The sequence below is a fragment of the Gavia stellata genome, chromosome Z (assembly GCF_030936135.1).
Source record: "Gavia stellata isolate bGavSte3 chromosome Z, bGavSte3.hap2, whole genome shotgun sequence".
In the NCBI taxonomy this organism is placed as follows: domain Eukaryota; kingdom Metazoa; phylum Chordata; class Aves; order Gaviiformes; family Gaviidae; genus Gavia; species Gavia stellata.
In genome coordinates this window covers 87,671,502-87,698,354 of record NC_082637.1, presented here as the reverse complement: position 1 = coordinate 87,698,354, position 26,853 = coordinate 87,671,502, and the positions used below count along the sequence as shown (strand labels likewise).

The following is a 26,853-nucleotide window of genomic DNA, read 5'->3' as shown; positions in this document are numbered from 1 at the left end:
TTGCTATGTAAATTTGATGTCAGAGCATGATCAGATATTCTTGCTCTCCAACCTGTGTTTCCAGCACTGGTCACTCCTTTCATGAGTTGGTTGGTGAATGTGATTTCAAGTAAGGATTTAATTTTGACAGACCTAAACACTCGGTGTTAACAAAGGACTTAAGCATTTGGTAGCAAATGTCTAGCCACCTGATATGGAACCAACCTTCACGATGAGGTAAAAACTGATCTCATTTAACTGGGAAGACATTATGGAGCGGATTTGATTAAAATTTCATGTATAGTGAATCTCTTTCAAAAGATTAGTGTAGTCTTCACTGAAGTTGTTTAATAGCTGGCAGTGACATACCTCGTTCTATGACAGACACACTCTCTTGATTAAATATATGCAAATTTATACATGCTTACCATGTTTATACATAAGTTGAGATCCCTTGCTTCACTGCATTTTTTGACACATGCACAGTATGGATGTATAGTATAACCATTTACGAAAGTCACAAGTTAATGGTGACGTCTAGTAAGAAAACGTTTGCTATCTTCAGATCTGAGACCATTTTCTAAAAAAAAAAGGGACAAAAATAAGCCAACATGTAAGTCTGTTTGCATAAGCTGCTTTATCAGATTCTCCTGGCACCCCTGGGTTTCACTGGAACTAACAGGGAGCTGCAAGGCAAGACAGGTGTTTGAAAAACCTTAAACACTCGGATAACAGTTTGCATCCATGTGGTTTCCTTTGCTGCACTGATAGTTCTTTATGGGTCTGTCACTTTCAATCAGCAGAGAGTACATGTGATCAGTATATCTGATAAACTTGTCAATGCCTTTTTAAAGCAGGATTCCCCAACCTATTCTATTCAACTCTCCTTCCCCCTTCCCTTTTTCATCATTTCAAGTAGAATCTTGATAAGACACAGATATGTCACAGGCAGCTGTGTATAGCTAGCTCAGGCTACAACTAATTTGTGCAGGAAAAAATTAAATCAGGAGGTAAATTATTTCATGATTGCTCATTCCCAACAGAGTTGGGCATCATTCTGAAGAAAATATCAAATAATTGGTTTCAGGCCATGTCAGACACATGCAATTCCCTTCACTAATGGCTATGTGAGGTAGCACTAGGCCTCAGGGGTCACCAAAGAACTGAAAATAGCTTAGTGCCAGGCACAGCAATAGAGAGACAGAGCACATAGGAAATGAAGTGGCAATAAGTGCAATCTATAGGGAAAATGTGCTTCACTTGGAGTTTAATATATTGGCTTAGAATCTGGCAGTAGGCCATGCAACAATTGTTTACCTTTTTGTCAGCATCTGCATCTGTTCTGTTTTGTAAACGGCACTTAACTTCCAGTCAGTAAATGCTGGAATCAATAACAACTGTTAAGGGATTTCCTTTCTTTTTTTTCATATTCCATAACAAATACACGCTACAAACAATGTTTGCCTTAGATTAACAAGGAACAGACATTAACAGGGTCAAAGGGATTTGGTTGGGAACATTTTATAGCTTCTTGGGTTTGCAGTAATTGTATCTGTGTGATTTGAATGTGTCTTGTAACCTATCCAAATTAAACTGTTAAAAAAATGCTACCATGCAGTAATGAAGATGATTTTTTATAATTATCTTAAGTACTGTGTATAGAAAACTGCTGGCACTGTTTGTAATAATTTAGTTCTGTGTAATATTGTGTATTACATCTGCTATGCAGAAATATTAAGTTGCCTCTTACAGTATGAGGAAATTAGTGATTATATCCAGTAATACTAATTATTTAAACCTAGCAGTTACATTAAAAAACATACACCAACATGCAGTTTGAGAAAACTGTGAGCAGATGTCCATAAAAATTGAATATATGATCACTAAATGCAAGTGAAAGAGTAATACAGTTTATATACAAGCTCTGTTTAGAGGATAGTGTGCAGATGAATGCCGTTATAAATGCAAGATTGTTATAATAGTTATAGCATCACTTAAAAGTTAATATCACTGAAAGCTGAAGAACACATTATTGTTAATGGAATTTATGTATGTAACTCCCTGTGCACTGCTTTGAAAATTTACCCCTTGAAATATCCCTATACACAGTGACTATCAGTGGCTGAGTTGCTGTTGCTTTATTAGGCTATTTCTTTTCGGATTTTAACAAAATGTTAGTTCCCTTTATGAAAAGGCTTTATTATTTGTACGCAGGTTGTAGTTAGATTTTAAGTTTATTATTACACTTTTTCAATTTTCTTCCTCATGTAGCTTTATTGGATGAAATCCCTGACATCGCTTTTTTGTGTCTCTTGTAGAACAATGTTGTAGATCTATCTTATATGAAATTAAGCCTTATAAATGGGGGCAGGGGAATGATATTTAATGTATTGGGAAGGTATTTTATAGTAAAATTGATTAAAAGCGTTTTAAACCCTTGGTTCCTGCTGAGGGAGAAATCCCCACTGTAATCACTGAAGAAGATAGTCATCAGGTTGCTTTCCAAGGATTCCATCATGAGTCTCAGAAGCAGTTTAGCCATGTGGCTCTGTACACCGAGTAGTAAGGCTAATTAATCTGAGAGCAATGCTGTTGTAGTGTAGCTATTCTTGAACATCCACAGCCAGTTCACCTATGATGCAGGGATTTCTGCACCACACTTCACTGTGTCACATCCCTGGATGGGTTGAAATGATCAGAATTAGCCATTCAATTTTTTGAATTGAATGTTGTGAATGCCACATTGTTTAAAACATATAAGGTGCTATGCTCATTTAAAAAAAGAAAGAAAAAAAATCACAAAAGTTACGTTAGAGTTATGGGATTCATTTATATGCATATTTTCTTATGCCTTTTGAGATTTTAAATGCTTCCAGGCTATAACCAAGGAAATTGGAAACACTTTATTTAATAGTTTCAAGAGCTACAGCTTTGAGGAAAGTACCACTTTTGAAACTTGCTATAAAATCACCAGTTAGCAGGTGTACACAGGTCATTTCGATCTAGCACAGCCTTATTTCTCATGCTGCTTCATTTTTAGAGATGAAGGCAGATCTTTTTAAGTGGTAAGATAAAGGCAGATATCTTGGCACTGAATTTAAGTATTTAGGAGAAGCTCAGGTACTATGATCAAGAACTTTATTGAATGTGTGTCTTTCACTCTATGTTGCTTGAAAAATGCTTTAATTAACTTATTAGCTGGCTTAGAATTCATATGGGCTCTTCTCAACTTCATCACTGCTGAAGTGAAATTCTCTAATACCATCTTTTTTTTTTTCCTAAGAGCTCCCAGATGATCACATTATTTTGCAGAAAATATCTTTATATACAAATACGTAAGAGAAGACTGAGCTTCAGTGTTCAAGACATACTGCATCCACACTGAATTTAACCTTGATGCTTGAATGACATGCTGATCTTTTGTTAGAATTAATATTGAGTGGAATTAGCTCTACAATGTATTTAATTTATCTTATTAGAATATGGGGTATTAATTTAACTGCTAGTGTTGCAAATTTGTCCCTGATTTCACTAGTAATCCCTATGTGTAGCGACAAGCTGATAAAAAATGTACAACAGCTTCCATATAAGGAGAAATAAGCGAGATGATACAATTCTTAAGTTTGAAAGCAAAGTTAAGACAGTAGGATACGATAGATGTCTATAAAATGAAGGGAGGCATTATAAAACTAAATGGTATCAGTAGTTGACTGATTTTTTAAAACTAGTTGGCATCAGGTGAAGTTAGGAGATGCAACATTCAAGTAAACAAAATGATATATTTGTTAACCCAGAATGTAGTAAGGGTGACTGGAGAAACTGATGAAATAGAAACCCACTACAGATTATTAATGTATGCCACATCTGTCTGTGGAAGCTTCCCAACTGCAAGTGATCAAGAGCTAGGTAAGCTCTGAGGAAAAAATACTGTATATGGTTTACTTGTTATATTTTTCTTTAGTCCTCCTCTTTCAGTCACTGTCCAAGCCTAGGATACTGGGATAAAAGACTCTGTAGCTGAACCCAGTATAGCTGCTTTTACAACATTACGCTCTTATATTTATGATATATAGAGACTCTCATTTCTTAGCCACCCCTATTTGAGGTGCTTGTAATTTCTCAAATTTTATGTATTTTGCACTAACATTTCTTATAATTAGTCTAAGTGAAAATAATTTTCAACTACTCTCTGTTCTCAGGATTTTATATTAAAAACTTCGGTAAAGTTACTGTTTACTTGTTTGGAGTGTTGTGTTTTTCGTACTCCAAGAAAGGTGTTGAGTCATGCAGTTTTATTGTTTGTTGGTAGAAAAAGGGTTTGCCAGCTAGTTAAGTTAAAATTGTTTTCAATCTGGCATTTCAAGCCTAAGATATAAGAATAATTTAAGGCAGCATGCTTACCTGCAGTTTAGAAGTTCTGAGGCCTTAGAATGCTATCAAAAGTCTAAGTAAATAGCTGTCTGAATTTTGTGTGTGTGGAAATTCATCTGCACAAAAACAAATGCCATTTTTGCTGTTTTCTAGTTGATCTTTTTCATGAACGTATCACTAAACCTGGTTGTTGAAAATTATGAGAGCGCTTACATTTTGTAGAGTGTGTTTGCACTACGTGCTCATCTCAAATTATCAGCATCTGAATCTTAAGTATTTACTGTTAACCAAATGTCATCATTTGTGCAATGAAGCAGCAAAACCCTATGTATGTTACTGATTCTTGGCTGTTTCAGCAGAACTTTGTTTCGTAATGTTACCTACGCTTTTTCTAGCTGCGTTCTTTCATAATCTTTCCTGGATAGCTCCTCCAGTTGCAGGAGAATCCAGTCTGAGGAAAGAGGGAGAAAAGCAAGAAATTGTCAGATGACTGATGCAACAGTTTCAGTTTTTGAGTGATTCAACAAATCAGCATAAGGGAAGAGGACCCATAACCTGGGTTACAGTGGATCTTCGGTTCTAAATTACACGACAGCTGAGTAAACTCATTTGGGTTTGGAACTTTTGAAAAGGCAACTGAAGAGTTTTTCCATATGTATAGTAGAACTGTTTTGGCTTACATTTGCCTAGGAACCTAGATTAATTGTACGTTAAAGAATGCAAGACCCATGGATTTTATGTTAAGATGTTAAAATACCTTTATGACAATTTTGGGAACTAAATTATTATTTAGGTTGCATAATAGGCAAGGATAGAACAGAAGCTTAGATTGTTTTGAAAGACTGTATCAAAAAAGTAGATCAAACTTCATTTGTGCTTTGTTATTGATGTATGTTTACCATAACTTAACACTATCTTAATTCGGAGGATATGGGACCTGGAGTATTCTGCTTGTTTTATATATTTTTACATTTTTTTACTGCCAGGCCTGTTTCCCTCTAGCTAAAGATTGTGCTGCAGCTATTTCTTCGTACAAGGACTACATGAATTAAACTCAGACATGCAGAAGAAATCAAGTTTAGAAGAATGTTAGTAGCAAACTGCAGGTGGTTCAGGAAGTTGGTTTGTATCATGTAACTTCCTACATGCTTGCTTCTGTTCTGCAATTAGACTGGAATGCCATTGCTAACTCTGATTCGTGGCTGCCTGAGATCAGCTTCATGTACTTCTGGTCACCCTGTGCATGGTCCTCTGTGAATTGAGTAGGGTACTGTCAACAGCTTTACATCGTTTTCAGCACAGAGGAATGTCTCTCTTTCCATATGATGTCATATGGGTAAATGAGTTATGTGATTTCTCTGACCTAGCATCATACGTCTTGATCCACTCAGGAACTTTTTCAGAGTAATCATACACTACTCTGTGAGTAGGGCTGATTTTCCTCCAGACAGGTCCATGATACTAAGACTTGGTTGAACATGTATCACAGTGAATCCTCATGTCTGTTTCACATCTGTCCACATGGCAGCCTGTACTCTTCATGACAGTCTTCTACAAGACTTATAAATCTGTTTCCACATTTTCTGTATGTCATCACATTGGCTGCTTAACTGTTTGCTGTTACACAGCTTTTAAATGTTTCTGTCTTGTGGTTGTCCAATCAGATCAATGTCTGAGGATAAATGCCTTTTCATTCCCCTCTGCTAAAAAATGGACTGTGATGTGCTCATTCAACAGCCTGGTCAGTGGTCTTCAAAGTTGAATGCTGCCATCGGTATTCTGAAACCTGAGAGTATGTAAAATCCTTCAATCAGACTTCGGATACTCAGGTGTGTGCATTCTGTTTGGTCATCAGGCACTAAATAAATGAGTTGTCATTTCTGGGAGACAATAAAACTGTGAACATGAAAATGACCATATGTGAAAGGAAATTCACTTCTGGAGGTTCCCCTGTCCAGTTCTTCCACACTGCTGCGAATGAGCTAAGCGGAATTGAGGTTCAAGGTAACATCTTCCAAAAGTTGGACTATCCAATAACATGTTTTTGTTAACCAAACCCACAAGAAATAGCACCAGTTTTACATAAGAATTAGTCTGTGTCTGTGTTTCTGGCATGCTTATGCTCCCGCAGCTGTAGAGACTGCACTCTTTAGTAAGAGCCATGGTTTCCATATGAGTTAAAGGAGATGGAACAGTGCCTTGCAGCGATAGTTCTGGATAAGTCAGGTGGTTAGGTCAAAGATTACCATCCTGAGTCAAGAGCCTCAAAAACTGCAAGCTGTGCAGGATAACACATAACTTTATGTGAGTTGTGCAAGTCAGCAGTTGAGAGCTGTTACTGGACCAGCACTTGTCCTTTCAAATACCTAGTACATTATTACCATCAATTTTGGTTGATAGCCAGCTTTGATGATACATCAGCATGATTTGTGCTGATTGCTAATGTGAGGGTATGTGGCTTGACCCATCCATAGTGTTGTAACAAAAAGCTTGTGTACACAATGCATGAATCTTTGTCACATCCAGATCTTTGGTGTACTTTCATGTCAAATGTAAGTCACCTTACATTGCCTTTGTCTTTATCACAATGAAGCCTAACAGAGGACAAAAGAATATTTAAGAATGGGTTACCTGTAGTACATGGAGCTCTCTATAAATGCCATATAGGTATTTGGTTGGTTGGTTGGTTGTTTTTCTCATTGCAGAGAAGTCTTGGGATCTGGGTTGTGTGATGCATCCCATCTTAAGGATTCTCTGCCTTACATCTTTGGTACAAGTTGATTGTTCAGCCTGCTTTCCTTAGCGTCAGCAATTCTCCGAGAATAATATTTATTACATGGTGGTCTCATCTTCCCTTTCTGTTCCCTAATGCCTTTATCTTGACCATCTTCTGGTCACAGAGGTTTGCACATCATTTTATGTTGAATTGGATCGCCATGTCCTCACTGCCTGTAGTTTATACGTTTCTGATGAGTTACAAATCTGATTGATTCAAGGGGTTTCAACTTCATGCTTCAGGCCTTCATGAGTGCACTTAAACCACTGTTCTCTTACCTCCTTTCCTCTTGACTGTGAGGGTTGGCTGCTTGTCAGATGACGGCCCATATGTTTGGGCCTTTTTATCAAAGGCAGAATTTCCTCTAGGCTTACCTCCATTTTTTCTTAATTTTGTATCAAAGTTTTATGTCAGCCATAAAATTAACGCAGTATTCTTCCCTGCCTTCAAGCATCTAGAATTTTGTCTGTACTTCACAACCTAAAAGTCTGAAGGGCTTTTCTAGACGTTTGTAGAACATATGTAGTATTAAATAGTAAGCTTGGGCTCTGATGATTATGTAAGTGTTTGTTTGCAACTAGTATAATATGCTTTGCCATATATTAAAGTGTTCTCTCAACTTCCTAATGGCATGAAAAAAGAGTGATCTTTGAACTTAATATCTTCAGCTTCCAGCTGAAATATACTTTGAATGGTCATTGAAAGTAAAAGTGAAAGTTTTGAATTTTTTTCTGAGTTTGGTAAAACATTCTAAAATTAATATTACTGTGGTATACCTTTGGCTTCTAGGTCCCGTTCCTTTCAGTCTAATGAGGACAGTAACGCTTGGGGCAATCAAATAATTGGAAGGATTCTTTGTTCCTCAAAAGAGGGGGCAGGAGCATCACAAGGTTTTCAAATTATAGGAGACAGAACTAACGTTCCATTGATTTTTATGATGTGATTTGTGGTTCTTACATCTTGGATCTGTTATTTCCGGGTGTCTGCAGACTCAGGCAGTCATTTCATGATTGTTAAATTCAATTTATATTATCTAGTTTTCAGGTAAAGGAGAAAAATTCTCTGACTAGCAGAATGTCTTTTTTTGGAAGTTTAAGACTTAAAATTGGAAATCCAGTGATACAGATATTATTTACTTGTTATTCAGAGAGGAAGGGCACTAACAGAGGCAATTATGCGTAATGCTTTCCTTTGCCATTCTTAGCAATGCAAGGGACTAGCATGAATACATCTGTTCGGAACTTTGAGGAAATTCAGATGTGGATGCAAAACTCGCAGTTCAATCTCTAAGGCTGCAAAACTGGAATAGCAAATTAGAGAATTTGTATTCAGAGCTCAGCTCTGCTACTTAGATCTGTGTCTATTTAAAAGTGATTTATGAATACCTAAAAAAAATATCTGGGAACTTTGAGGAAAAAGGGAGGTACGGAGTACTTCAAAATTGCAAAGGTAAGAGAGATTTGACACATAAAAGTACATTTCAATCAATTTCTGTTTGTTTTCGTCTTTCAGAGCTTCCCTTTCAAACTACTCTGGCTCTCACTCTGACACTTTCTACATAAACTGTTCTACTGATGTTACATCTGCAACAGAACTGCATAGGAACATGGTATCAGCTCACTGCAATTTGCATAGAAGTGCAAATTTGTTACATTTAAAGAAGTTATAAAATTAAAATACTTAAAACCATGTGGTTTGGTAATACTGAATTGGAAACAGCTCACAGTCTTTTATAGTCTGACTGTGCTCAAATCAGAGTTCCTTTGTTGATGTGACATGATTATATGTTATGATTACCAGTGTTAACCTTTCAAAATAAAATGTACAGTTTCTTCTTTTAAATACGAAGTGCTTATAGGTATAATACTTGCTGATATTTGTTCACTGACAGTCTCACTTGTTTTCAAACCCCACATATTTAATGTTGCGGAGTGTTAGATTGATGTTTCTTTTCACTCAAATGTCATATTCATCAACTGTATTGTGCTAGCAGATTGTTAAACCGACAAGGTGACTTGCAGAGTGACAGTGTAGTGATGTGATGTCCCAAACCATTAAAATATAGTAATGACGTGGGTTTTTCCTTTTGTTCAATCAGTTTTTGCAACACAGTGGTTTTTCTGTAAAACACAGGTGAGAAGGTTTCTGAGTAGATCTGTTGCTTGGAAAAAATACTAGTTAATGAATAACAAAACCTGGAATTCAGTTGTAACTTCCCAGATAGTTGAGAAATGCCAAAGATTTAGGAAGAACTAACATAACAGTATTTTATCATAAGGAAAACATACACTGTGCTATGACAAAAATGAAATTACTTGTTATATTGTACTTTGTTACATAACCAGTTTTGCAGGATCATTTTTTAAGCAATAGTAAAAGGTATTTTGTGATTTTACTTGAACAGCCTCCCAAGAATACCACAAAAAAGGAAGGAACTTCTGCTTAACATTGTATCAACTCAAATGTCTTTCTCAACTTATCAAACTCTTTTTATTAATGGAAGAAAAAATTGAAGAGCTCTCTGCAGAAATTCTGTTGGTGCCTTCATTTACGGAGAAGAATAAGAATGTTCAAGGTACTGAATGCTTTTCCTTATTTATTGATTCTACTTTGTTCAAAAGGATAATTTTGTATGATTTTCAACATTAATTACCTAATTTATGTCATCGTATTTTGTAAACAAGTTTATTACCATATCCACTGAAAATCTTTGAAATATGCAGATTTACATTTGAGCACAATAACTTCTGGAAAAGAACTTACAGTTGTGTGTAAAGATGGGATGTACAGTAGTTACTGATGGAGAACCATAATGAAAAACTGTCAAATACTGTAACATAATATCTCCTATTGAATTATTTATAAAATCCTGTGTTTCATATAAGACAAAAGAATACATGGACTCTGAATTCTTTGAAACTGTGACTGTTTCTGAACTTGTCCTTGAAAGCTACCTTTTTCAAAAGAGAAAAACACTGACTTGAACATGAGTTTAACTGATCTTAGTATACATGCAACTAAATGTTTTAGTTTAACTGCTTTAACCTATAGGTCTCACAAACACTTACTAATATGTATTATGATTACTATCATGTTTATCCCACTGCCTTCAGTGGGTATTTTATAGAAGTAGGCTCTACATCAGAATGTAAACTGCTTCACAATCAAGCCTCAAGTTTGCATTTGCTTTGGATTGCAAGCTCATTCTTCTTTTTCATCTAAATTGCATTCATGTCATGTGAGGAGAACCTGAAATCCTGAAAATTCAGGTGAATAACACCTTCCAGGTCACACTATGCTCATAAGTGTTCTTCTACTCTGCTACTTCTGCCAGTAGAGAGATTCCAGGTCACCAGAGAGCAAGTGGTTTCAAGAGCTTTGATTATATTTCAGGAAAGGATCAGACCAGAAATGAGGACAGGCTGCTTAGGGAGGGAGGACAGGTGGAGTCAAATGTTCGATATCTCTGTAGTGAAGCTGCAGGCGGAGAAGAAAGGTGTTTTGGGAATGTGGTCTTGGAATGCTAAATTGATAAAAAATAAGAAGAGTTCTGAGTCGCACATTTTGTTGATGGATTCTTCATGTGAAATACTGACAGTCTGAAATAATGAAATACAGATTAACCTATGTATTTTTAGAATATACATCAAAGCTCAAGTAAAATTTGCATTCAGGTTCCATTTTTGCTATTGGTTTCAACCTATTTCTGCCTCCTTTAATCTCTCAGTTTTACTAGTTCTCAAAAACTGTTAAGCTACTATACACTATGGTTTATGTTTTATGGCCTTGATCCTGCAAAGAGGTGTTACTGTAAACTTCTTATAGGGGTAATGTGGAGGATAGGATACACATTCAGTAAGGGTAATTTTAAATGTTCTTTTTATTTGTATATTCTGTGATAAAATATAAAAAAATTCCAAAAAACTCTTGAATGAGAAATTTATTTTACATGTTTCACTAACTACACTCTAAGACACGTGATCTCCAATAATTCAGAGAACTTAATGATTGCAACATTAACAAGAAATATTTTACTTTGCAGGAAGTGTATTTAGGACTTTATCCTGCAGGCATTTCCATGCTTAATTACATTTAGAACTGTTCCTCAAAAGTGTGTTAAGCCTTCTTATTTGAGGAATATTCTTTTAGAGTAATCATGTCTATAGCAAGTAGGTTCTTAAATGGTACCTCTGCTTCATGAAATGTGAATGGGGAGTATTACTATATCTTGTTGTAGGAGACAGTCTTCTGGGTAGAACGCCTGTTCTAAAGAAAACATAAAATTACTTTCAACCTGAAACACAGGTGAAGGTAAATCTTTTACAGGTGATGTTAGTGAAGTCATCAGGCATACCTTTGTTTTTACTGTTGCTGTTCTGATCAGGTGGTTTTATTCACAAAACTTTTCTCAGTTGTATCAGTTTCTGGAGAATATGTGAAGAGAAGACATGGTCAGAGAAATTTAAAAAAAAAAGGCCGGCTAGAAGAAGGGTTTATTGGTGTTATTTTCACTTCATATTGTCAGAAATCTCAGTTGTAGTGATGAAGTAGAAGATGATTTGATATGGGAGAATGAGAGCTATGTTCCCAGTAGTTCCAGGTTCTGTTAAGTACCAAAAGGGATTTAAGATTTTCTCTGTTAATGTCCTATATTGGGCTGATAATCTTATTTTTTTCACTGATGAAGGCTGAATTTTGATGAGAAGGATTTATTAGAATCCTTGCTTTATTTTCATCAGAACACATTATAATATGTGACTAGAAAATATAATGGCCATCTTCTGTACTTATTTGGAAGCCTTCTTACTAGAAATCTTGTTTAATTTAAAAAAATATAGAGTGCAGATCTGTCCAAAGCAGCTTTAAATTAACTCAGGTACCAGTATCAGGTTTACAATACAGCACAGGCTGCAGAACCAGCCTAAAAAGCAGAGCAAATTAGCCCAGATTGAACCGTGTGCTGCTGTTGCTAGACAGTTACCCATACTCCCTCTCACTGGTTTAAAGCTAGGTTGGATGTATCCAAACTACTCTGCAGTCACTGCAGTGTAGGCGTATCTGAAGTATTAGTCCTCTGCAAGTAGTGCTGCTGGTAAATTAAGGGAAGCTGGCCAATTCGTAAAAGGTAGGCTAATATCCAAGTGAGCTGAAGTTTCCCTAGGCATCATATAGATTGGATCCTTGCACTGGCTTCCCTTTCTTTTTGGTTGCTTTTAGTATTCACGGGAGCCTTTTTATCTATGTAACTCACGCAGAGATGCAACAAAAATAATGTTTTTTCATGTGCTTGTGTCAAGTGTTGCGTTTATGTGTGTAGCTGTTTCAATGGCAGTTTTAGTTGATTTTTGTTCAGCATATCCCATAGTACTTCAGTCTTGATGTACAGAACATGTGTAAAGTTCCATCAGAAACAAAGTAGTTCTTTGGATGGTTCCTCTTTTTAAATTTTTTTTTGTCCCAAAGATGGCATCTGAGTTTTATCTAAACCAGACGGTTTCTTGGCCCTCATTTTTCCCTAAACCCAGCGATGACAAAGAGCAATGGCTGCATAAATTGGATGTAAGAAGAACACTTAGGGTTTATCACAGAAGAATCAAAGATTTCATATCTTCTGACAGATTGTTTGTACTCTTAGGGGGTCTTAAGAGGGGTCAAATGGCTTCTAAGAGTTCCTTAGCTAGATGGTTAAGGGATTGTATTAGGGAGGCGTATGTAGTTAAGGGTAAAGAGGCTCCCAGGGTTTGTAAAGCTCATTACACTAGGACTATAGCTGCTTCTTGGGCGGAGAGGTCGAAGGCTTCCACATTGGAAATTTGCAAGGTGGCCACCTGGGCTTCTCTTCATACTTTTTCATTGCATTATCGCTTGGATGTAGTCTCTTCTGCGGATTCTGCTTGTGGTAGGAGGTTGCTTGTGAACCAAAAAAAGAACAGTGAAGAAAAGAAAGACATGTAGTTCACAGTTCTAGCTGGCAACAAGACAAGTTTCTTTGCAGTGTGCACAATGGAATCCTATGAAGACCAATTTAGGTGGTTGAAAATAGATGTTAGAGGGAAGTACTGCCTACCAGTGTTCTCTGATGGTAACCCCATGGCAGACAATAGCACCAAAGGAAACAGTGAACCAGAGTGAACTCTGTAGGGAGATGGATGTAGAGGGTTTTTTTAGGTGATGCAGATAGTTCTCAGAGTTCAGTTTGAGAGTTCTGTATCTGGCATCTTCTGGGATATATTCAGAATCCTCATTTTCCCAAATTGTTTTGCATAGATTGAAAAGAAATTCTATGACTTACATTTTCCACTCCAACTTCTTTTCACTATTCTCCATCCAGTTCTTCCTGATTTTATTTTTTGACTTTCCTTTACGAGACCTAACTTAGCAGGTATTCCTCAATGAGCAGTATGTACATGCCAAGTTTTGCACTTGATTTCAAATTATATTTGCATTATCTAAGCACAATTTAAAAAACGGTAGTATAAATACACATTTCTCTACTACCAGTGTAGTGTTCAAATTTTCTCTTAGATCAAATAAAAGGAGACAACTGTGAAAAGTTCACAGACAAATAAATGATGATGTGGTTTTGTTCCATCCCTGAACTTCAGTGTGGCATCTGGAAAAGACTGCTACTCTACCTTTCTGAGGAAAGGTACCAGTATTTTTCTAACATTTATAGAACATTTGTTCTCAGTGTTGCATAACCTCGCTTCGTTCCACTACAAGCAATAAAAAGGTTTTAGAAAATTAAAGGAGTTAATTTTCTTCCTTCTATTCTTAATTCTTTCCGTACGTCTTTCTTAATTTTCCCCTTCTATTTTTTTCTTGACAAATTTTAACCCTTTCTTCTGCAGGTATCTTCTCATGCCTACTGTGATGAGAGTCTACTTCTCTATTTACATTCAGTTGAAATTCCTGAGATGTTCTGACATACCTAGTACGTGCAGCATCACAGGGGTTGTTCTCTTTGAAGGAATCTGGAACATTCGGCTGCAGTCAAGGGTTAAGCAGGAGATTTTGGTTTAGAATCCTGCCAAATTGCATTCTCTTCCCATCTTTAAGGTAGATTTCTCTTCCCTCTGGCTTTTCAGAAGCCTCTTGTTGAGACTTTTAAAAAAATCAAAAACATCTAACGTACTTTCATCTGTCTCTCACTGTTTTTTTTTCCATTCCAGTGAGAAAGGTGAACTTTGGACAGATCAGATAATGAGTACCAAGAAAAGCTTTTTCCAATGGAGCTCTTTGAAAACACTGTGGGCAAAGTTGTCAAGCCCTTAGGTTTACAAGCTTTGCCTCAGGGGACTGGAAAGATTTGCAAAGGTCTTTCCTTCACAGCATAAGAAGAAATCCTTTACTCTCTATCCATTTCGGGGAAAGTGTAATAAAAGGAATGTGGAATCAAATTTATGAGGGCCATCCTCTTAATAGACTTTGAAATTGTAAAGATTCAAGAAAGAAAGGTGTGATTTTTGCTTTGGTCTCAAAGCAAGATGTTCAAGCAGCCTCTTTAAGAACTATGTAGCTTCAACAGATTAATCCAAAATGAAGACGGAATTTACACTAGGAAGGAGGTGGATTTCAGATGTACGGTTTTTGTATTTGTGTTATTACAGTTTCTTCAGTATAGTACAACAAACAAAAAGTCCATTGTTGAAGACAGAAAGCACGAGGGTTTTTAATCTACAGCTAGTCAAATATTTTTTATTTCTTCTACTTATTTATATTTGTGGGGGAGTGGGATTTCCCATTTCTGCAAGACGTATTATTTCCAGTACAGTTTCAATAAAAGTTCTGGCTGAGCCAGCTGAAACCAACTAGTAAGCTACTTCGATGGTGCTGTCACTTAGCTTATTCACAGTTAGTGAGCTGTCATACAAAAGGTTTCCTTGATGCTTTGCTATTCTATGCTGCATGCAAGACGATGTCACAATGACTGTTCCTATGACCCTAAATGCTATGAAAAATCCAGAAAAGCTCTGGAATTCTGTAGAAAAAATAATTTAATAGAACTTCTTGTAATGAAGAAAAAGAATTATATTAACAATGCAGGAGGTTTCACTGTCGTCATCATTACAAAACCAGAAAAATACTGAATTGGAGAAAGAATTAAATTCATTGAAGGCAAAGGGGACATATGCAAAAAGATTTGCTTTAAAGACAAGGATAATCCCAGACAAATTTTAATAGACGGAAGGAAAGTTGGTGGAAGAGTTTTGATTTTAAGTGAAGCACTTAATATAATCATGTTTTGAGTATTGACTATCAAAATGATTCAAGCTGCCTGGCTGGTAAACTGAAGGAAGTACACAAAGTATGAGCAGTTTATCAAGCTTGTAGAACATAAGTTTCAAGAAAAATGTAGCAAGGATTTGTGATTAATCCAGTCTTCCCTAATAATCAAGAACAGTGGAGGTGCAGAATATGGTCTGGAAAGGGAGCAAGTATGAAAAACTTGAGTTTTCCTTCAGCCTCCATGTTCTTCTTTCATGACATTCGCTTCTTTCTGCTCTCTTTCTGCAAATTCTGTCCTCTAAGCAGCCAGATGAGAAGGATTGCATAGATTTCTATCTGTGCAAATGGAGTTTGAGGTTTGGAATTTGGGAGAAGCAAGGAGTCAAAGATTTTGTGTAGAAAACTGTGGCTGTCTAGGTAGGGATGCTTCCTCCATCCCATTGCCTGCCTTCCTGTCTGCAATGGCAAACTCATTTGGGCTGAGTAGCTTCACTACAGCAGCTGCACCAGTCTCTTGAATAAAGCTGCACTTTTATTTCCCAGGGGAGTTTGCTGATTAGGGCAAGACAGTCAGAAGATAAGTGAAGAAGTAGCAGGATAGGAAGGGGGTAATTTGATATGTGTCTCTGTGGAAACAATATTTGAGAGGAAGGTTGTGGTAGCATCTGAAGTGCAGAGGCTTTGGGGGGGCTGTGGCTAGTGTGCAACCATCAATGAAAAGCATGGAGGGAGCTCTTGCTAGCTGGAGGTTAAATTGAAGATTAGGCCAACTTTACCTAGATGAGATTTGGGAAGAGCAAAATTTTGGGAAACCAAAGGAACTCAGTAAAAGATAGGAGACCTGGCCTTGGGGCATCTTCAGGAAGACCAGAAAAGGTTTAATATGTGTGTGAGTCTGCATGCACATAGGTAGATATGTGTTAATATAGGGCAAGAGTGCCCAGGCTGTTAGTTAGAAAAGGAGATGGGGAGAGCTAGTGGAACCTGTTAATTTAAAAATGAAGGAGCCTTTAAAATGACTGATGCTGGTGGAAGTATCATTTGGCTCTTTGCTTCTGGTCCTGGAGACACAAATCTGCCCTCAGCTAGATATCTATTTGTCTCAGCTGTGAGTTCTTAACAGGTAAGCAGCAATTCCATGAATACACAAGGATTTTAGGTTAAATGTTAAAGGTTTTCTTTAAAGTCTTCATATAAAAAAATATAAATAGTTGATCTAAGTAGTGACAATAAGAGAATGTGAATATATAGATATTCAGTTGTGCTTATAGTTAGAATCAGGTGTTATATGTATAAAAAAGGAGAATTGCAAGGAAAAACAGGCAAATTTAAGGTAGAAAGCACAGAATCGAAAAGAGGGAAAATAGCCAGTCAGTTAGGTGATTTTTTTCATTCTGGAGTAATTTGTAAAGAAAACTAGGAAACTTCATCATAAAATACATTAAAACATATAGAAAAAAGCAGTAGCTTTATGGTGCTGTCTGTAACACGTGTTGAATGATCAGGAAGCTAGATGACCTGGTTAGTCTCTTTTGGTTTTATATTCTAACGCTTTATCTTTCATTTTTCCCAGCTCATGTCTGTTTTTCCCTGACATCTTTTGAAAATGCAAACTAAAACAGTGCTTGGGAAAAAAAAAACACAAAAACCTTGAAGCTTTAGAATGCTGTATAGGTGTAAAAAGCAGAGCATTCGTTTTCAGAGGGTGAATTGTTTAGGGGAAAGATAAAATCCACTTTATTTAAGACTTAAGCATATAAGCTTATATGCTTACGTTTAAGACTTAAGCATATAAGTTTATGCTTAGAAGATAATCTTTAACAATGCTTGACAGCATCCAATCATTTAAAACTTCTTGGTTTTAATTTCAGATAAGATACATTAAATTAGGAATATCTGCACCTGTGTTGTTTACCAGCTTTATGCTAGGAGGCAGATTTTAAAAATACCGTACTGTTTGGGTTTATTCTCATATTCCTTCTGAAACACAGACTCACAGAATCGCAGAATGATTGAGGTTGGAAGGGACCTTTGGAGGTCGTCTGGTCCAACAACCCAAGCAGGGCCATGTACAGCCACTTGCCCGGGATCATGTCCAGACAGCTTTTGGGTATCTCCAAGGATAGAGACTCCACAGCCTCTCTGGACAACCTGTTTGTGCTGGCTAGAGTAGAGTTAATTTTCTTCGTAGTAGGTAGTATGGTGCTGAGTTTTGGATTTGTGCTGAAAACAGTGTTGATACACAGGGATGCTTTGGTTACTGCTGAGCATTGCTTACACAGAGCCAAGGCCTTTTCTGCTTCTCACACCACCCCACCAGCGAGTAGGCTGGGGGTGCACAAGAAGTTGGGAGGGGACAGAGCCGGGACAGCTGACCACAACTGACCAAAGGGATATTCCATACCATATGATGTCATGCTCAGTATATAATCTAGGGGGAAAGCTGGCCGGGGGACCACTGCTTGGGGACAGGCTGGTCATCGGTCGGAGGGTGGTCAGAAATGGATTTCATTTGCATCACTTGTCTGTCTTGGGTTTTATTTTCTTGTTGTTGTTGTTGTTTTCATTACAATGTATTATCATTATTATTATTATTGTTATTATTATTATTATATTTCATTTCATTTATTAAACTGTTCTTATCTCAACTCATGAGCTTTCTCACTTTTACTTTTCTGATTTTCTCCACCATCCCTCTGGGGCAGGGGGGGAGTGAGCGAGCGGCTGTGTGGTGCTTAATTGCCAGCTGGAGTTAAACCATGACACTATTCCAGTGCTTGGTCACCCTCACAAGAAAAAAGTGTTTCCTGATGTTCAGAGGGAACCTCCTGTGTTTCTGTCTGTGCCCATTGCCTCTTGTCCTGTCACTGGGCATCACTGAGAAGAGCCTGGCTCTGTCGTCTTTGCACCATGCCTTCAAGTATTGATATACATTAACAAGATCCCCATCACCCAAGCCTTCTCTTCTTTTCTGTAGGCTGAACAGTCACAGTACTCTCAGCCTTTCCTGATATGTAAGATGTTCCAGTCCCTTAATCAGCTTCATGGCCCTTTGTTGGACTCTCTCCAGTATGTCTATGTCTCTGTTGTACTGAGTAGCCAAGAACTGCACACAGTACTCCAGGTGTGGCTTCACCAGTGTGGAGTAGAGGGGAAGGATCACCTCCCTTGACCTGCTGGCAATACTTTGTCTAATGCAGCCCAGGATACCATTAGACTTCTATGCAGCAAGGTCACATTGCTGGCTCATGTTCAACTTGGTGTTCACCTGAATCCCCAGGTCCTTTTCTGCAAAGCTGCTTTCCAGCTGGGTGACCCCCAGCATATATTGGTGCCTGGGGTTGTTCCTCCCCAGGTGCAGGACTTTGCACTTCTCCTTGGTGAACTTTTGTGTGCCCATTTCTCCAGCCCGTTGAGGTCCCTCTGGATGACAACATGACCCTCTGGTATATCAGCCACTCCTCCCACTTTGGTGTCATCTGCAAACTTACTGAGGGTACATTCTGCCCCATCATCCAGATCATTAATGAAGACTTTAAACAGGACCGGACCAGTACTGACCCCTGAGAGATCACTAGTTACTGGCCTCCAACTAGACTTTGTGCCACGGATCACCATGCTCTGGGCCTGGCTATTCAGCCAGTCTTCAACCCACCTCACCATCTGCTTATCCAGCCCATACATCAAGAGCTTGTCTACAGCTTGTCCCATAACAGGATCTTACGGGAGACAGTGTCAAAGGCCTTACTGAAGTCCAGGTAGAAAATATCCACTGCTCTCCCTTCATCTACCAGGCCAATCATTTCTTCATAGAAGTTTATCAAGTTGTTCAAGCATGACTTCCCCTTGGTGAAGCCATGCTGAGTATGCCTGATGAATTTTCTGTCCATAATGAGCCTGGAAGTGGTTTCCAGGATTAGCTGCTCCATCACATTCCCAGGGATTGAGGTGAGGTTGACTAGCCTGTGATTCCCTGAGTGCTTCTTCTTGCCCTTCTTGAAACAGGAGCAAAATTCGGTTTCCTCCAGTCTTTGGACACTTCTCCCAGTTGCCGTGACTGATGAAAGATTGTTGAGAGTGGCCTTGCAATGACATCTGCCATCTCCCTCAGCACTTGTGGGTGCATCCCATCAGGGCCCATGGACTCACAGACTTATGTATGTCCAGTTTGCTTAAGTACGCCCAGACCTGATCCTTTTCCACCAAGGGTATATCTTCCTTGCTCCACCCTTACCCCCTGGTCTCTGGGACCTGGGATCCCTGAAGGCTGGGCTTGCTGGTAAAAACTGAGGCAAAGAAGGCATTCAGTATCTCAGCCTTTTCCATGTCTGTGTAACCAGGTCCCCCATCTCATTGAGCAATGGACCCACATTTACCCTAATCTTTTGTTTGTCACCTGTGTACTTCTAGAAGCCCTTCTTGTTGTCTTTGACATCCCTGGCCATATTTAGTTGCATTTGGGCTTTAGCTTTCCTAATTTCATCCCTGGATGCTCAGACATTGCAAGACTGCCCTTGCTTCCACCCTCTGTAGGCTTCATTTTGTGTTTGAGTTTGGCTAGGAGCTCCTTATTCATCCATGCAGACGTCCTGGCATTTTTTTTCCAACCCTCTTGAGCTTGGAGGAAGTGATCCTTGCTTATTAACCAGCTTTCTTGGGCCTCATTTCCAGTGAGGGCCTTATCCTATGGGACTCTTCCAAGAAGATCTTTGAAGAGGCCAAAGTCTGCTCTCATGAAGTCCAGGGTTGTGAGCTAGCTTTTCACACTCCTCCTTGCCCTCGGGACTCTGAACTCTACCATCTTGTGGTCACTGCAGACAAGGCTGCCTTTGACCTTCATATTCCCAACAAGCCCCTACTTTTTGGTGAGTTTGAGATCCAGCAGAGCACCTCTCCTCGTTGTTTTCTCTATCACTTGGAGGAGGAAGTTATCATTAGTGCACTCCAGGAATCTCCTGGGTTGCTTGAAACGCTGATGAAAGTGATATCTACCCCAGATATTGGTTTGTCCTTGTCAAAACTGGGGCAATAGTCCCATTACGCCAAGATTTATGAGTGAGCTTTGTACCAGCTCTTAAGGAGCTTCACTTGTTCTTGTTCCCGCTGCCATTATTTTGCTTATAATAACTGTACTAATTAACTGTCTTTTTATTCTTATCATATAGGCATTTCCAAATAAGTAAAAACTATAAAAATACATTAGTGTGCAATTCCTATAATTTATTGAACAAAGAATAGAAATTAATTTCTACACAGCTGTTCTAACGTTATCTGTTCTCCCTAGGAATAGGTGACTGCACAATCAGTATAAAAATGAATTAATGACAGAAGAAACTATATTTTACACATTATATGTGCATTTGTATAAAATATGAATACAATGGGATGTGGATTTCATCATATTATATAAAAGGAGCTGTGTATAACCTGAATTTGACTTTATCATAACATTAGTATTCCCCTACATCTTGTTGAGGGGGTTTTTATGCTTCATATTGATATACCAGAAGGTGTTGTAGGCTGCTGACTTTTCTACAGAATTAATCTTAACTTTGATCCCTTTTATCATACTGTGCAGGAGTTCTGAAGAAAGCTAGTGGGGAGCTTTTAATAGGAGAAACTAGAGCAAATGAAACCAGTGTGCTTCCTGAACAGTTACTTCAGGTAGAAGAGGTGAGTATGGAAAGAGTCTTACACTTTGTAGGGGATTTTCTTTTGTCCCTGTTTCCAGTGTCGTCTGTCACCATGTTCATTATAAACACCTATTGCCATAGTTTTGTTATTTAGCTATTGCAATTAATTTTAGGTGCAAAGTCTCTGTTAAGATGGAATAAAATCTTACAACATTCACGAAGAACTGGTTGTTATTTAAGATTTAATAACAAAACAGATTTAACATCAGAAGTGTAAGATACCTTAAAACAGTAAAAAAAGCTAAAATATGATAGCTTTCTTCAGTATTAAATATATTCTCAAATACAGCAGAATCTTTAAAAAATCTGACTAGCGTTTGTTCTTAGCATTTGATCATAATCATGCTTCCTATAGGGATAAGTACTTACACAATGTCCAGTTTCTTTGATGCCAACAAACTACTGTGTAGTAAGCACTATGCTTCGTAGAATGTATGTACAAGATTAAGTTTTAGTCTGGTTTTCCTTTACCACTAAACAAATTTTTATTGTTGAATTTATGGGACCTAAATGTTCTAACAAGTGTGATACTTTGTGATAGTGGAATTTAATTTCCTAATGGCTCAATTTTAATGCTGAAATGACTGTTTTAAATGTGCTTTTAATCAGTTTGTGAGACTAATGTTCCTATATCTTATAGATTACAAAGTACAATATTTTGAGAAGATTGAGCTTTACTTGACCCAAGATAAAAAAAAAAAAAAAGAGGGAGTGCAAAAATGGGTGTCCATGGGGACTGCCTCTGCTCTCTGGAGTTGGGTGTTGGGAGTGGGGAAGGGGAACGGAAGGAGGAGGCAGCTTCTAAATTAGAGTAAGCTGGAAGGGCTCTACTTCTTAGCCCTTCATAGTCTTCCAATTTAGTACTATAGCTGCAACTTGTTAGGAATCCTTCTTTTCTTTTCTCCTACTATGCCCTCACAGTGGGGATCTTTACTGGACATCTTATGTCATCAAAATATTTCTCTTACAGTGGTGCAATTCTCAATTGACCACTTCTGGTAAGGTTTAAGTCGGCTGTATGTCATACGAGCAATGGAAAGCAAGATTAGTGAAAAAGTAATGATGTCCTACTGCGTCTACTTCTTGCAACTGTTATGCTTCAGATAACTTCAGAAGTCTCTGTTTATAGAAGGCAGGGAACTGATGTAAACTATAGTAAAAGCCATCATTGGCTAAAAACTAGAAATCTCTATTTAACCATTTTAATCTCTGCTAAATACAGCTCTAGAAGAGTGAAATCCAGAGTAGCTGTGTTAAAACCAGCTTCTCTAAATGTTTTCCATTAATATTCATGGTTAGTAGCTTCCACTTGTTACCTTGCAGTGAAAATTATTAGAGGGTATCCGTTGCTGGATTACTTGTTAAACTATTGAAAATGTTTATAAATGTATTTGACTTTGTTAAATAGATTCCATTAACGATTATAAATAATGTAAAGATGAAGCATGGTTTTTAAAAAGCAGTCTTGTTTAAACAGGGTTTTTTATATATTTATTTCTTAAACATTTGATGACAAATTTAATATTGTTATGCATGTTTATTTTTGTTGAGTGTATATGCTGCTTTTAATATAATTTCAAGGCTAGCAGACTATATCTTAAGTTATTAGAATGAATTTGAAAAGATGATGGTGTCCTTTAATTTAATTATGGATGTTCATATAAGTTGCAGACAATAATAATACTCAATAATGAATTTGGATTGATTTAGTATAAATATGTATTTCAGCCTGTTTTACTGAATTTTGGCTGGAGAAATGCATTCAAAGACCTGTCTTCTTCTGTGGCTCACTGTATAACAATAGCAATTGAGGATTTTTCAACTAAAATTCTTCAACATGAGCAGAAAGAGGAGTATTCAGCTGCAGGCTATGCAATGAGTCTTGTAAACAACCAGCAAATGAGGGAGTCCTGCGGAGCAGTCCAACAGGAGGAGCAACCAAAACGAATTGCTAAGGCAGGTATCAAAAGATCTGAAGTTTGAAGGGAGACAGAATGCCAAGGCTGTTTGCCATCTACACTTTGAAGTACTTACAGTACCATTAATATTCTATATCTTATATAAACGGAATTAAGAAGAAAGTGAGAGGCATTACAATATGAGGCTGAACAGAGCTTTATACAATAGCCCGTAGTCTATGCTTGAAAGAATAAACTTCTAAACTTTGCTGGCATTATTTTTTTCATCCAAAAAGTTCTAAAACATTCTGATTAGTATCTGCTCTCTTACCAAGTGGTTCGATGGGAAAATGCTGAAAGCTTTGAAGCACAGCTATAAAGGGATTTCCTGTATTCATATCCTTAGACATGCCATTTAACTAATCAGCATAACCAATAATATGGCCAAATTAGAGTTCTTTGATTTGGCTGAAAGGTCATTTATGACGATTAAATTGTTTTCCTAGGGGAATATGTGTTTGAAAGTTTTTTTTATTTGTAAGCTTTGCAACTGTTCTAGAAAACTTTGGAATTCTGTTAATGAATGTTTGCTTAAAATAACACATAGTCGTTTGGGAGATAATTTTAGGGAGATCAATGTATGAATTTACTAAGATATTACAAGTTTGTTTTCAAATTCAGTATTAAGAAATGTGTTTATGTATTTCTCAAAATAAATTAGTTTAGAAAATTATCTTTGTTTACAAGGAATTAACCTTATGCTTTGAACGTACATCTAATGAAATCATAAACAAAATGAAGGCATTACTAGCATAAGATGGTTTTAATTTTTTCCCCAATATATATTATGCAGTATTAAAGCAAGAAGGAAAGAAATAATAATTCATTTACTATAGATAAACATTTCTCCCCTGTATAACAGAATGAAATGTTTGTAAAGCTGATTTAACATATTTATGTTTTATGCCAATTTCATTATTCAAGAATCTGACCCTAGTGTGTATAAATTAAACAGTGCTGTCAGAATACAAATAACTTGATGCCACGTTTATTTCTCTCAGTTTTGTTCTGACATCATGGAAGAACTTGACACATTGCTTCCATTGGCTCTGGCATGCAGAGATGATTCTCTTCAGGAAATTAGAGCAAACTTTGTAGAGGCCTGCAGCAAAGTGGCAACAGCTGTCCTGGCAAGACTAGAGGAGAAAAGCAAAGACGTTCCCTCCAAGGCTCCCCTGCAAGACTTGCATGCTGCCCTTTCCACAGCAATATATGTTTTTCAGCATTTTACAATGTATAGCAATTTAATGAGAGAAACAAGCAAAAAGTGAGTCCCTTTTTCTTATAATGGTTTAATTCAAGCATAAATAATATAGGACCTCATTCCATTTTGGTGATACAGTATGGTGGTAGTTTCCCAAATTGCATCATATTTTTTAGCACACACACACTGTGTGTACTATTTATGGAAAGACCTGAATCAAAGCTGTTGATAATCTAAAGCAGCCATTACAAAAACAATTATTTATGTTTAATATCTGCATTTGATTTGCAGATCAATATTTTTTATTTATTAACCTTGAGTAAATAGGATTGTCCAGTGAACTGAATGTACTCTGCTCTCATATATAAGCGCTAAGGCCTTAATTTCCTTTTCTGACCTTTGCAATACCTGAATTTTCATAAAATCTGATTTAGCACATAACAATCTTAAAGGACAGTATAAATACACATTCCTGCGCTTTTTCCTTACACTGTCTGTATTCAGTAATGTGAACAAATACATCCAATGTAGTTTTAGAATTTATTTTTCATTGCACGCAGAATAAAAATTAGAGAAGATAAGAAGTGGTAATGTAAAGTCTAAGACAGCATTTGACCTGGGGAGCAATGTAACTACATTTGCTGTGCTTTTAGGAGATCTTGACTTAAGATACTAGGAATCTCTTTATTGGTCCATATGTTTCTGGCCAGATGTAATTTAAAAGTAGAAACTGGGCCTTTTTGGAGGGACACCTGAACTAGCACAATTTTCAAGGAATGTATGATTTCTGAGGGGTTGTATGCACTGTTGAGCTACTTTCCTTCTGATGTTTTACTCTGTCCTGCATGAAGTATATATTTGTGAATGGGAAGTCTGAGCCAAAATAACACTCAATAATTCTACTTATGTGTATTATGAAAGACTTTTAGTACATGCCTACCAAAAATAATCTCTGGACTCTGTGTTTATGTTTTCTTTATCACATTCAGTGCTGATGCAATTATGCTTCAACCCAGAGTCTCCCAATAACTGAATGACAAATGTACTTTTGTCTCAGAAAATAGGATGAAGTAATATATTTCTCAGTGACTTGGTTAAATGAGAATTTATAGATGAGCAGATATATTTAAAGAACTTGTGAAACAAAGACCAGATATTTTTCAAAAGTGAATGCTAGGTTCAGACTCCAGGACCGAGAGGAAATGAATGATTGATACCTAATAATAAAAACCATTTGCAGTGCTGGGGATTGTTACCTCCTACTGCACAGCCTTTCAATCTTTGCCTCTTTGATCATTCTCTCTGAACAGACCCCTGTTCCTAGTGCCTGTCCAACAATATCAGGAATTCATCAACGTTCTCCAGTTTCAAGTTACAAACTACTGCGTCAGAGTTTGTGCTACAAGCATTTTACAGGATGCTGAGAGCCACCACTGGGATGACTACAAAGCTTTTTATGAGGTGTGAGGTTAAGTTTACTGTGCCTCCCTTTTACAAAATGTGTTTTACTGGTTGCCAGCTCTCTGACTAATTAGAAGCATAAGATCAGCATTATTTTTACATAAAGATTATTGGAACTTACTATTTTGAAATATCTATTACTGCAGGCAAATGTCTCTATAGAAATGATGTAGGAAAACACAGTCATTTAAAGATGAGATAAATCATTACCATGGAGTGCTTGTGTCATTTGCTTAATAAAATATTGTGTGTCAAGTTCAAGGCATTTATATAGAACTCATTAAGGAAGAAACCATCATTTTAACTCTTCTTCTTATAGAAAGTGTGACATATGAAAATGAAAGACAGCTGTTTTTCTCCTGGAAATTTTTAATCTGATTCTTTGACTTTTGTTTTCAATTGGTTTCCCTTTTTACCTTTTGTGAGTGAGGGATGTAGGAAAGAAAGATGGTCAATATAATTACCTTCAGCATTCAACAATATATTTCTGAAATAACTAGTGCCTTTTCACCTGCATTTTGAAGTCACAGGTCTGCTCTTAAACTAGAATGCTAATGATTCTGTGAAAAAAACATAAGGATCAAATGAATTATTATAATTTATTGGGGTTTTTTCTGCCTCTCAGTTAGATGCAGACATAGACTGACATACACGGTTTGAAATTATTTTCACTTGATTTCAGGATTAAGTGAAAGTATTATATGTTTTTTATCAATAATAACTGAGATCTGAAAACAAACTCCTGCCCTTCCTTACATCATTTGCTGTGTGAAAGAATTAGGGTGGTTTTGTTAGGCATTTTCTAGAATTCATACATGAGAGAAAACTCTGTGTGATACATGTTTTCTACAGATGTAGTATAAAAAGCTGCTGAGTCAGTGACAACAATCTGTACTGGACAGGTGATGCAGACCTTAATATGAGTAATCTATCAAAATGCCCATCCCTCGAAGACAAGTAAATAAGCATTTTACTTTTGTTTGAATATGAGTCCAGATGTCCTGGGTTGATAAGAAAGTAAATTTAGTGGCTTTTGGCAACCGATAAATCATGATATGATCTTCACTGTCTGTAGTCCATATGGTGCTATGTCCTGTTTATTAGTCACCCAATAACTATTCACCATGGAGGACACCTGATCGTCAGAAATACCTGTCTCAAGAAGAAAGAGTATGGATAAGA

At 37.1% G+C, this 26,853-nt stretch overlaps 1 protein-coding gene across 1 annotated transcript in view; it reads left to right on the top strand.

Moving 5' to 3' along the window:
* The window catches only part of KIAA0825 (KIAA0825 ortholog), a 210,175-nt gene that overhangs the window by 26,874 nt on the left and 156,448 nt on the right, over nucleotides 1–26,853 (top strand). Inside the window, exons 4-8 of the mRNA XM_059834124.1 lie at nucleotides 9,531–9,701; nucleotides 20,934–21,028; nucleotides 22,777–23,004; nucleotides 24,008–24,273; nucleotides 25,521–25,671. Coding sequence (XP_059690107.1) covers nucleotides 9,531–9,701; nucleotides 20,934–21,028; nucleotides 22,777–23,004; nucleotides 24,008–24,273; nucleotides 25,521–25,671 — 911 coding nt within the window. The remainder of the gene's footprint in view (nucleotides 1–9,530; nucleotides 9,702–20,933; nucleotides 21,029–22,776; nucleotides 23,005–24,007; nucleotides 24,274–25,520; nucleotides 25,672–26,853) is intronic.